The sequence below is a fragment of the Hippoglossus hippoglossus genome, chromosome 15 (assembly GCF_009819705.1).
Source record: "Hippoglossus hippoglossus isolate fHipHip1 chromosome 15, fHipHip1.pri, whole genome shotgun sequence".
Classification (NCBI taxonomy): Eukaryota; Metazoa; Chordata; class Actinopteri; order Pleuronectiformes; family Pleuronectidae; genus Hippoglossus; species Hippoglossus hippoglossus.
The window spans coordinates 13,267,970-13,280,253 of NC_047165.1; the positions used below are offsets into that span (position 1 = coordinate 13,267,970).

General features: G+C 43.1%; 1 protein-coding gene across 24 annotated transcripts in view; it reads right to left on the reverse strand.

Moving 5' to 3' along the window:
* dst (dystonin) overlaps positions 1–12,284 on the reverse strand; it is a 108,739-nt gene that overhangs the window by 36,623 nt on the left and 59,832 nt on the right. For 23 of the 24 annotated variants that reach the window (XM_034609565.1, XM_034609566.1, XM_034609563.1 and 20 more), the window contains 14 exons: positions 8,335–8,487; positions 7,975–8,208; positions 7,532–7,816; positions 6,247–6,795; positions 5,826–6,002; positions 4,807–4,930; positions 3,467–3,675; positions 3,033–3,350; positions 2,772–2,938; positions 2,540–2,696; positions 1,921–2,047; positions 1,671–1,721; positions 408–643; positions 153–282 (listed from right to left, as the gene is read on the reverse strand). In XM_034609565.1, coding sequence (XP_034465456.1) covers positions 153–282; positions 408–643; positions 1,671–1,721; positions 1,921–2,047; positions 2,540–2,696; positions 2,772–2,938; positions 3,033–3,350; positions 3,467–3,675; positions 4,807–4,930; positions 5,826–6,002; positions 6,247–6,795; positions 7,532–7,816; positions 7,975–8,208; positions 8,335–8,487 — 2,917 coding nt within the window. The remainder of the gene's footprint in view (positions 1–152; positions 283–407; positions 644–1,670; positions 1,722–1,920; positions 2,048–2,539; positions 2,697–2,771; positions 2,939–3,032; positions 3,351–3,466; positions 3,676–4,806; positions 4,931–5,825; positions 6,003–6,246; positions 6,796–7,531; positions 7,817–7,974; positions 8,209–8,334; positions 8,488–12,284) is intronic. The other variant, XM_034609552.1, reaches the window with a different exon arrangement.

The following is a 12,284-nucleotide window of genomic DNA, read 5'->3' on the forward strand; positions in this document are numbered from 1 at the left end:
CTCTGGTTGAATTTTTTTTACAGTATGTGCCATTTTGTAAAGCGGCAGTGCTGTGATGAGATACATTTCATCAGTGGGAGTCAACACATCGACCAAGCGGCTCAGTGACATAATTACAGAGGGCCATCTGGACACGACACCTTGGTTCATACCTATTTCTGCCAGCATCTGCTTCCATTTTGCTGCCTCGGGGGAGTTTGGATGAGTCTTAATCAAGTTGAGTAGTTTCTCTCTGACTTTCTGGAGCTGCTCCTGCTTCTGCTTCATGTCGTCTTCAAACGCCTGTGAAAATAAAACAAATAACGAATGAGGAATCCTATGATTTCTAAGAAGAGTCTCACATGAGAATCCACAACAGAACAAAGTCAGTGAGGAAATTGTGTGGCTTAAAAGATGTGTTTCCGTACCTTCTGCTGTTCAAGCTGGGTTTTCACTGACTCCTTCTCTGTGGCTGCATCGTTCCACGACGCTGCGGTCTTCTTCATGTCCTTCAGCCACGTCATCATGTCCTCCGTCTCCTTTTGGGCCTCTGTCACCTCCTGTACTGAGCTACTCAGCTCTGTGGCTCGACTCTTTAGCGTTTCTCCGAGGTTTGCGTATCCCTCGTTGACGAATGACATGTTCTGCTGAATTACCATCAGCTCTGAGGGGCATTAGAAATGATTCCATCAAGTTTCCTCTCTGCGAGTTTAGTGCCATAGAGGTATTTGATAACAGTGGAGTTCTGTTAATATAATGGCTGGAGTATGTTCAGAATATAAGAGGAAAATATCACTAACTCCCTGCAAATGAAATTCAAGCACACATTCTTAAATGTAACTGCAGGCTTCATGATAAGTTACAGCAACATGCAAGAGCTACACCTGCAAACAGATTTGTTTATAAGTTTGTGAGTGTTTTAATAAAACAGAAAAAAAATGACGTTTAACAATCCTAATCTTCATAATCAGAATGAAACAGGAGTTTAAATAATCTGAGCTAAATTGTTGTAAACTAAATCATATTTTGACACAGGAACTTCTCACACTTCAACAGCTGAGTCCTTATCTAAGTCCCTGTCCAGGTAAACACACTCTGCTGCACCCAACAGTTCAACAGTTAAAGGAGACATATTATGTTCATATTCAGATTCCTCATTTTAATTTGGGTTATTACTTGGAAAGGTTTTCATGCTCCAATGCTCAGAATTGCTGCAGTTCCTATTTTCAGCATCTGTTTGAAACCACTTGGTTTATGCCTGTGGGAAATGTCAGCCTTCACTCTTGTGTGACCTGGCTTTATTAGGAGGCGTGCAAGACTAGCAGCTAGGCGTGCAATATGAAAATGTGGGGCACTGTGATGTCACATGACCTCATGGTTCCCCCGGAAGTATCGGCCGGACTACTGACGAGGTATTTCCGGAGCTTGAGGAGCAGTGTTAACTCTAATTGTGAGGAGCTCCTTTTATTGCAGACTTTAGAGGAAAGACACAAACTTCAAAATCTTAATATGGCTCCTTCAACAGTTTATACTTCACTAACTCTAAACTCATAATCACAACATACTGTGGTTTTCAAAAGCTGCGATCTGTTTAGCACAGACCTGTCATAACCATAATCGGCCATAATACCAGCACAGCAGACCACAGAAACAGTGCTTTCACAGCAGAAATGACAAACACACTTCATTACCTTTATTAGTTAGGTAGGAATGGCTCGCTGGACCACCACCATTAGTAAGAGCTGATGCAAAGACATAAGACAAAGCTTTGTGTGAAAGACAGCCAGACCAACAAGGAATGTTGGAAATAAAAGATCAGTCCATGATCTCTAATGGTTAGTGATTACACGAGTTCTCAGAAGTGCACCCAAACAACATGCTTCCCATTCCACTGAAGGATCGTTAAACATATGAGGTGTCTCAGAGCGTGCTCATGTCTACCTGACTTGTTAGGAGTCTTCGTCTTGGCAGGAGATGTGAGGAAAGTGATGAGGCTGCACAGCGCTGATCCTTTAGTGTTCAGGTCCTGGACAGCCGGGCCTTTAGATGTCCATTCATCTAGTAAACCCTGGCGAGAGAATGATCACACGGGTCAATTGCATATACGTTTATAAATGACATATGACATTGATATCACATGCAAACAAAAGATGATCATTTATAGTAAATATGAGGAACAGAAACAAAGAAAAACAGACATTTTCACATAGTTTTTCCATTTACTTTTTTTACACTAGAGATACTTGTGTGATTTTGTTTTAAGCTGTGACATCATGGGAGGAAAATAATCTCTCTGCTGGAGGACACAGTGTTTCACTCCCAGGTCTGTCCTGTGTGAAAACTCATCATTTATCTGTCTTCAGTGAGTGGAGAAAGCAGGCTGCGATAGTTTGGGTGTTTAGGGAGGAACAGACTATATTGAAACACACATCTATCTACTGCAATACACATCAACTATAAAGCATTACATCAATGGGCTTCTGTTCCAGCATTTTAAGTGCAGTTAGATACAATATAAAACTCTCTGTACAGCAGACTTTTTAAACATGTCATGACTCACAGTGACTATCTGCAGGTCCTTCTCCAGACTTCTCTCACTGCTGCTTGGCTGAACTGCAGGTACCTTCTCGTTGGACTCCTCCAGCCACTTGGTGAGGGAGCTGGCTGCGGATCTGAACTCCCCCAGCTGGTCCTGACAGGACGATACCTCTTCTTCCCTGTAGGAGACAAGATCCAGTCACACCATCCAGCCAAGGCCCCTCTTTATTTCCCTTCCCTGTGTACCAACTTACTTCTCTTTGACGGTGTCTTTAAAGGTGGTGAAAATATTGGAGAGGTTGTCTATCTTGCTCTGGAGCTGGGCTTTGTCTCCATCAGGGCTCATGTCCGACAGCTCTTTAGAAAGAGTCTGCAGCTTCTCCAAATCACCGGCATGTTCAGCCATCTCGGCTTTGGTGCTCTATCAAGAAATTATAGTCAGTCTTTGTAAAAAAAATATAAAAATCTAAGTATTGATGAAAAGCCACGAAATGTTTGTCAGTCGTAGACTTTACCTGCATCAGCTGGGACACTTCATTGAAGGTTTTCCCAGGACCGTCCGTCTCATTTAGATCTTGCGAACGCTTCACGACAAACTGCTGAACTTTATCTGCGACCGTCTCAAACTCTTCCACTTTCTCTCTCAGCTGCTCCAGTTGGGAAACTTTTTGCTTGTGTTTGTCACAAGTGTCAGAGAAGCGCTGAGAGAGTCCATCCATCGTTGTCTGCAGGAGCGCGGCGGCCGACGGGTCCGCCGTCTCCACAAACCTCTTCACCTTGGCCTTCATGGCTGAGATGCTGCTCTGGCGACTTGCTATGTCCTGCTCTAAGGCCTTAGTAACACAGGATGGACATAAATTAGATGATTACAGAAACTCAAATAGTTGCGGCATATATGAATTACAGTGTGTACTTATTGTGGTGCTGAAATGATGTCAAGAATACACACTGCTTCCTTGCTGAGGATATCTCCTATCGATGCAGAGTCCAGGGGTATTTGTCCCTTCTCCTTCACGCTGGCCTCCACTCCCTCCATCCATCCCATCATTTCATCCAGACCATCCTGCACACTCATGGAGCGAGTCAGAGTGATCTGAAGCTTCTCATTTCGATCACTCACAGACTTGGACAGGTTGTCATAGCGCTCCACTATGTCGTCTGCGGGACACGGAAGCAAAACGGGGTCACGTTTCAACCTGAGCAATTTTTCACTGCTTAGGACACTTTGTGAGATAAACATTTCGAAGCAGAGAAGAAACGTATTTGTCATTTATGAGTTTGTTAACATAATGAATTTGGTAAAGGATTAGTGATAATCAATTTCAATTTTTTTAAATGAACGCAAATGAGATGCCCAAAGCCATTTTTCACACAGACAGAGTTTGTATATTTCAGGAAAGAAATAGTTGACACTTGGTGGTATGTTGACACTAAGTGTCAGCCTGCTGGTTTAACGACCTTCCTATTTACTGTAATGCACAATAAAGCTTTGCAGGAGTAATACCTATTAAAGCTGGGGCAAACGATTAATCCCACCCCCTCCCATCAGCCCTCTCATCGGAGCATCGCCCCCAAAACACATGATCCGCACTGATGGACAACTGCTAGAGGCAGACTTCTCCGAGACTCGCTCGCTATCTTCTGACTATCATCTCTGCTTCAGGAATGTACGTCTCTCCGATTTACAGTCTACAGTCATGTGTAGTGGGAGCACGAGCAGGATGTGCATGGACAGGATGTGCACAGGCAGGAAGTGGTCGGTTAGTGACAGACAGGTACAACCAATTGTACAACCACGCGATTGGTCATGTTTGTTCCAGGCCTGAGAGGGGCCACAAACAACTTTATTTCCAGACAACTTTATTTATTGATGGCTATCAGGACATGAAGAGAATATGTTTATAAGATGTTTCAGAAACAAATTACAATACAAATACTACTGATTTCTTGGCATCTTTCGATTTGAAGGTGGCAATGTGTCCACCATAAATACTGTGTCGAGGAATTCTATGTATAAATGTATGTGTGTATAACTGACTCAAAAACATTTAATCATAAGGGACTTAACTGAGACAACACTAACTCATCTTTTTTTTGGAAACACTGGAACAAATGTGTTTTGGTCGATTTTGTAAAGTGTGATGCTTATTGCTCTGTATTTATTATTTTATTTTTATACTGATATGGACCTATGAGTTTGAAAGACAGCTAAACAAACATAAAATCATTTTGTTTGCTTATATAATGTAGACGGAGGAAATGCTCCCTACTTTGACTCTTTTCCCTCACCTACTGTCTCCTGGATCTCATCTGGGTTGCTCAGCAGGTCTCCTTCGCACGTTATCAGAGACTCGGCTGTCTTGCGCAGTGTGTCGACGGCAGTCTGATGTCCTGTCATCTGACCTTGTAGAGCCTGTTGGAGTTTAATAAGAGCAAGTGAGAGGAAATAAAAACTGCATCCACTGAAATACACATCCTCTGTCTGTACTCATACTAAAGTGTGCAGGTTATGCATTTCACCAGAGTGATGGATTGAACATGGAGACAACAGAGCGACGACATGCAAGAGAGTCTGGACTGTATCTGTGTATTATTGCGTCGTTCCACACAAACATAGCTAGATGTACCTGTCTGCCTCAACTGCTACACTCACACAAAGTGCTTTGGAGTTCTGCAGTGATTCGTAACCGAAGCCAAAAGCACATTATTGCTCGCTGGTCGGCTCACAGGCGCCTGTTATCTTGGCATATCTGTGCTGTAAGTCACTACCTCCCTACAGAGAAATGTTAAAGCTAACTGCTGCCAGAAGCGTTTACAGAGACGTCTCTGTCGGCCTCTGTTCTTATCGTCCTCGAGGAGAATGTAAGCTACAAATAATCAGAATAAAAAAACTACTCACATGTGGGTTTGAAATTTGAACGCGCTGCTAAAAATAGCTTTGGTTGTACTTAAGTCAGTGGAAACACTGTATATGGTAACACAGGTCTATTGTGCTGTGAAAAAAAGTCAGTGCTCCAAGTTGTGCATGTGATACTTCTAAATAGAGATATGCTTTATTTCCTTCTTGGATTATTACAAATTTAACAACCATGATAGCTCACACAATGTTGGTGAAGGTTAGTAAAAATAACCTTCACCATGAAAAATCATTTAATTGCATCACATGGGAAGAGAGAGGCTCTTTCATACCATGTCTGCATTGGCCTTAATTATTAGTGATGGTTCCAAGATTTTAAAAAACTTGGTAACAGTGTTTGGTAACAAGACTGCAACAAAATGATAAGGCCCTGGCCCGGAGTGTTTCTTGCCTTGGTCTCCTCCAGCTGTTTCTGTAGTGTCTGTGGGTCGGCTGCTATGGCCTCTGACTGCTGGTTCCGCGCCTCCTCCTCTGAACTGTTGAGCCATGTTAAAAGCCCGGCGCTGGAGTCGTCGTATTTCTTGTACTTGTCAACCACGTCTTTGAGGTTGTTGCTGAGCTGATTGCTCTGAAACAAAAGGTCATGAAACTACTTAATGCTTGTTAAGACAGTCAGAAGTCTGATTATTAAAAACCAACAATACATTTAAGTTAAAAAGGTTGAAAACTCTCACTTTCTCTGACTCACTTTTCACATTGCTTACAGAATATGGTGACAACTAAACGAGGCATTACACAGCTTTTTTTTTGCTTTCTGTAAAGACTAATGCTCCCCCCTTGTGGTAAAATAAAGCAACTGCAGCCTAAAATACCTGTGAATGTAGTGTTTTGTATCGACTTGCTGCTGAGTCCAGTTTGTCCTTTACAGTAGAACAGGTTCCTGAAGCATCCACGTTCAACAGAGCATTCTTAGCAGCAGGGTCACCCGCTCCACAGGCTTTAGCTACATCCAATACTTTCTGTCCTGAGATAGTGATGAAGCGAAGGTCGCCTTTGTGGGAAATCACATCCTCCGAGAAGCTCTTCTGTCGCTGTAGCTTGTCAGCGAGGATATTGAGGGAGCCCGTGGGAGCTCCCAGCTCCTCGATCTCTCCCTCCGCCTGGTCCAACCAGACCTCAAACTCCACGCAGTCGTCCTGGAACTTCTTCAGCTCCTCCTGGACACACTGCACCTGCTTCATCTGCTGCTCGGCCTGCGTCAGCTCGGCCTCGTAGCGTCCCTTCAGCTCCTGGATGTTCCTCTGCAGCTTCTCCTTCTCCTCCGGGGCCAGCACGTTGGCTTGCTTGTCGAGCAGAGCCTGAGCCGACTGGGTGGCCATGATCAGATCCTGCTGCTGGGACAGAATCTCCTGATGGTGAGCCTGTGGGAACAATACAGACTTGAGGTCACAATTCCAAAATGTGGCAATAATTATTTTAACATTTTACACTATTATTTCTTTAATATCTTCCCTTTACTGGCTTCAAATATCACCATCACTATAGCACTTTCTCAATTATGCACCATTCATACAATGTCATGGGCAATTTAGGCCCAGGGATACTTTGGAGTGTAGACTGGAAGAACCAGGGATCGAACCACCAACCTTCTGGTTAGTGGACGACTCGCTCTACCTGAGCCACAGCCACCCCACGTCTGTTTAATACTATTAAAATCATACCTGTTTTATTGACATTACATAAGCTTCATATCTACATTTCACAAAGTAATACAACTCTTTATCTCCATGCACGTCCTCTTACAGGAAACGAGGAAGCCTTTTTAATTTTAAGCTTTATTTTTTAGATTAAAAAAATTTGTTAACGCCCTGATTTCTTTAATTTCTTTTTGAAAATTGTATTTGTCAATTGCTTTTTTTTTAATAATTGTTTGCATTTGCTGTTTAACAGGTTTAAAAACAAGTTCAACTTTACTTTGAAAAATTCTGCATTTCATTGCTACTTGTGTCTTTCAACTTTTGATTGCTTCAAGTAATACCCTGGGATTGTAATTAACTTGTGTACAGTTAAGAGGAAAGTGCCAATATAAAAGCCAATATGAAAGTATGTACTACTGTGGAACAACCACTGCATGTTTATGCTTCAAACCAACTTTACCTTGACCCTGTCGTACTGCTTATCGAGGTCCAGGGAGGCGTCATTCTTGCCGCGGCTCTCTGTGCCAGAATCCTTTTCAGGGCTCTCTAAAGCATTTCCATTGGCATCGTCGTTCTCTCCTATCACTCCCGTGGCTGAGGTTTCCTCTGGCACGTTTCCATTCTCTTTACTTATATGGTCGGTTTGATCCAGGCCGCTCTCCTTTTCACCCCCGATGTTAGATATCCAGTCCAGAAGACCCTCGATCTTGTTCTTACTTTCTTCAAGCCGCTCAACAGCAGCTGCCTGAAAAGACACAAAGATCACATATTAATAAAACGCTGACTAGATGACAAAATGATTATGTTGGCATTACATTTAGATTTACATTGATACACTGTATCATTAATATAGCTTTTCATGCAAGGTTTTTTTACAGAGAACACATATGGAGGTAATCTGACCTTCTCACTCTCCTGTTTAATGGCTGTGGTAACAACCTTCTCCAAATCTTTCCTGGACTCCTCCGCCCGCTGGTTGATGAGCTTGGCTTTGCTTTTAGCCTCTTCCAACTTCCCCTCAATGATGGCGATTTGATCTGGCGTCAGCTTGTTCCGGTTTTCCTCCAGAAACTTTTTAGTGCTGCTAATGACCTCATTCAAGTCACTGGCATTCGTCAGCACGTCTTTCTGCAGAGCCTTGATATGGGAAAGACATAACGCAGGGGAAATAGAACAAGCAGAGGATAAAGCAGCTTTGAATTGAAGGAAACCTACTCGGTCACATGATTTGAGAAAATAAAGCAAAGAAAATGTATTTGGAACCTGATGCTCCTGCTGGTACTGCTGCAGATCTGTGATGGTCTCAGTGCTGTCGGCCTGTTGCTGATGACCCATCAGGTGGTTCTCTGTCAGGGTGAGGTTGTCACACACTTCCTCCAGTTTGTCTGTGAACTCCTTGTGTCTCTCCAATAAAGACTGGAAAGATAAATGTTTAAGAAAACACAGGTTATTATCGTAGTCGACAACAACAAACCTGTGATTAACATACATTCACAACAACACTCAATAAAACATTGACTTGTGTTAAACCCAAAACCACCATATTCACTATAATAACAAAAAATGGGAGAGGAGACAGTTCAAGCAAACATGCAAAATCTGACTCAGGAAACATTTTTCTTTATCATAACAAGAATCAAAATCTAATATGCTGTAAACATGCTCTTTTGCCATTCGCCACTTTGGACTTGTGATGGTTATAAGCACAGGAGGACATTATCTTGTGTGTGTTAGTGGGTTTGCTGTGGGTGACAGAGTTTCCGACAGAGAAGGTGCATTTCATCCACTGTTAACTGCTGTCTTGACGCCTGTGGGACACAACCAGCATAAAGTTTAGTGTGCAGAAGAGGTTGAGCACCGGAGCATGCAATGCTGTTATTTCTCCTAAACATTGACACATTCACAATAAAACTTCACACGTCTGCATCCTGTAAGCAAAACCCAACAATTCATCAAAACACTGAAAGATCTGGATAAAAACATAATATTGTTATTTTAAAACCGTCTATTTGTCAGTGTAAATCCCAGGTTTAATATTTGTACAAACTATTGACATGATTCTAATTTGATGTCTTGATTCTAATGTTTTATTACAATATAAAATATTTTCTGTACCAATTATGTCAAAGCACATCTGGGGAAACGTCTAGTCATTGGTTGCTTGTCTGAATCAGGCTGTAAATTAAGATGGACGACATGACAGCGCCCCCAAAGTGAAACCAGAGCGTCTTGACTGCGCCCTAGTGGTAGGCAACAGTATAGGTAGTGAAAGCACATTATTGGATGGGAAAACTTCATGTCAAATAACCTTTCCTAAAAGATAGTTTCTGTTATTTTGAGTGGTTCTTATCACACTGATGTTTGTTCAAGTGTTTGTTTTTCTCTGAAGAAGTGTCTCCCATCTTTATATATAGTCTATGATCTGAATAACATGCATAGTTTGAACTGAGCTAGATCGTTTTCAACTTTGATGTCTGATAAGCAAACCAAACACGTGTACCTAAACCTCTGTGAAATTTTAGAGCACATAAACAAGCAGACCTTCGCGTGGTTTTCCCTCTCCCTCGTGTCCAGTAGGACATCTAAGGTTCTCCTCTGTGCAACAAGCCTCTCTGTCTGGTCCCGGAAGGTTCGCTGATTGGTGCTGAGGAGCTTCAGGAGGCAGCTGCTCTGAGCCGCACTCAGGAACTGAGCGTGCTCAGAAATAAAGCACTGGGTATCAAACGTGACGTCCTCTAACCTGAGCTTGGCTTCTCTGAGCAGATTGCTCTCAGTGTCCTGGAAAAGAAAAAGATGGAAATATGCCGAGGGAGTTTCTGTATTTGATGTCGATACTAAATGTTTTCAATAGGACTTCAAAGTTTACCTTGTTCTTTTGAACCAAATGTTTGAGTGTGTCCACATCACACGTGTTCAAATCCACGTCCTGCATCTCAGAGTCAATTTGGATGAGGCCCGCTAGTTCATGTAGATCACTCAGATATTTCTGGTACATTGATTCCAGATGGGCCTAAAATCACGTTCAAACAAGTCAATAGCTGATACAACTGTTCCAACATTGTATTTGAATTTACAGTAATAAACACTGACCTTCTCTGTTTCCATTGCTTGAATTAGTGACCGACTCTTTTCTGCACACAGTTGGGAAACAGCAGTAAGATTTGGCTCTAACTGCAGATATGTTGAGGACAAATCTTGGTTGATTTGGCCTGGGATGTCGTCATCGGCAGAACTGAGGAGCCGCTTGGCTTTCTCCACATCTTCTGCCAGAACACCAGCCAGTCTAGAGAGCTGGGACTCCAGAGACTGGACACAAGATCAGATTCAGTCAGGATCCAAAGATTTAAATATTACACCACAGATGTACAACTGTAGCATCGTTATCTGATTTCTTACCTGACATTGATCTATTTGGATCTGCAGTTCTTCCATGTTGTTGCTCGTGGGCAACTGGATCAAAAGATCTTTTCTAACGTCATCTAAAACATCTGCGTGATCCTGCAGCCTCCCAACACACTCCAAGAAATCCTGGATGGAGAACAGCTGTGGAACAAAAATACACAAACACAGCTGTTTATGCCAAACACTAACACTCCAGAAATAAGTGGTTACCTTCACAATGAGACATCAAATACCTTATTTTTCACCTCCTCAACCTTGCAGGCGTCTGAGTCGGCAGACGACTGAGGAGACGCTCTGTGACCGTCGGTCCCCTCGTCCTCTTCCTCTGAGCTCTCCTCCTTGATGCTGTCCAGTCTGTGCCGCCGCTCCTCCAGACAGTCCCCCCCCAGGGCGCTGTTTAGAGTCTCCATCACTTCCTGCAGCATTGACAGGTCCTGGCTTGAGGAAACAGTCTTGAGAACCTGCAGTAGCTGCAGCTGGATATTTGGAGCATCCGACTGTTCTGTCGTCTCTGGAACTTTCTCGTCCTCAAGCATGAACTCTGGATTTTCTTGTTCTTTGTTGTTCAAACTGAGGGTTATTTGCTTCTGCAGATCCATGTGAAGACCTGATTGACTGTCCTCTTTAAGTCCATGGGGTTTGTCTCTGTCACTAAACTCCCCTTCGTCTAAAGGTTGTTGATTATTGTGGACTACAGCGACAACAGGGCTCTCAGTGTCTTGATGTTGTGACTTATGCAAATCTCCAACATTCCCCTTTGTAATATTTTCCTCCTGGTCATCCACATCATTACAAAACACAGCTGAAGAGGCAACAGCACACATGTTGATGCCGTTTGGCAGGAAATCAGTGGCTATCTGTGGATTTTCAGAAGCATACACATCTAATCTGTCTCTCCGCGGTAGAACAACAGATCCCAACTCTTCTCTCAATCCAGTTTCAGACTTTTCTGAGCTGATGTCTGCAGATAAAGACGCTGGACTTAAGCAGCACACCTTTCCATCAACATGAACATCTTCTGTCTCATTTCCTGATGCAGAGATCGGCTCAGAGTGGCTGAAAATGTCCTCATGTTGCCTCTCTGGGGAAAACCTCTCCGAATGTAAATCAGTGTCACCTGCACCACACAAATCTTTATTGGTCAGTCCGGTTTCAGGAGACTCTCTACTTGTTGGAGTGTGATTCTCTGAATGTTCTGTATCGCAGCTTGTATAATTGCTCGTATTTGATGCCGTTTTTTCACTGGAAACAACTGGTAGCTGAGCGGAGGAGTTCTGTTGTGGATCACTTTGAGAGCATCTGGGCTCAGATCCAACTCTAAAATCACTTTCAGAATGAAGCACTGCTTGCTGAGGTAATGTGATCGCACTGCCATCTTCTGTACTGTTCTTGTCATGGTTACAATCGCCCCTGGAAACTGAGGTAAGTGCACTTTCAACCAAATCCCCGGGTGATGAGTAATCTAGGCTTGGAGCTGGCTCATTGTCAAAAGGTGACCGAGCAGCACTTATGTCATTCTCGGATCTGGACAACACATTGCGACATGATGAGGACTCGTCTAGGTCAAACTTGGTAAATATCGGGAAATCCAATGGGGACTTGTGTCCAGTAATTAAAACATCATTATGAATGGTTGAGCTGTCAGGTTTACAGGAGAGATAAGTCTGGCTTTCTGGATCAGTGCTGCTGTTGGAAGTTCTGTCACTCACAGTAGATGGATGCGACTGGGTATTCAGAGCAGCATTTTCTATCAGAACACTGGATTCATCGGCTCTGTCCGTCAGCTGGCTATCGATGAATCCCTGTGAGTC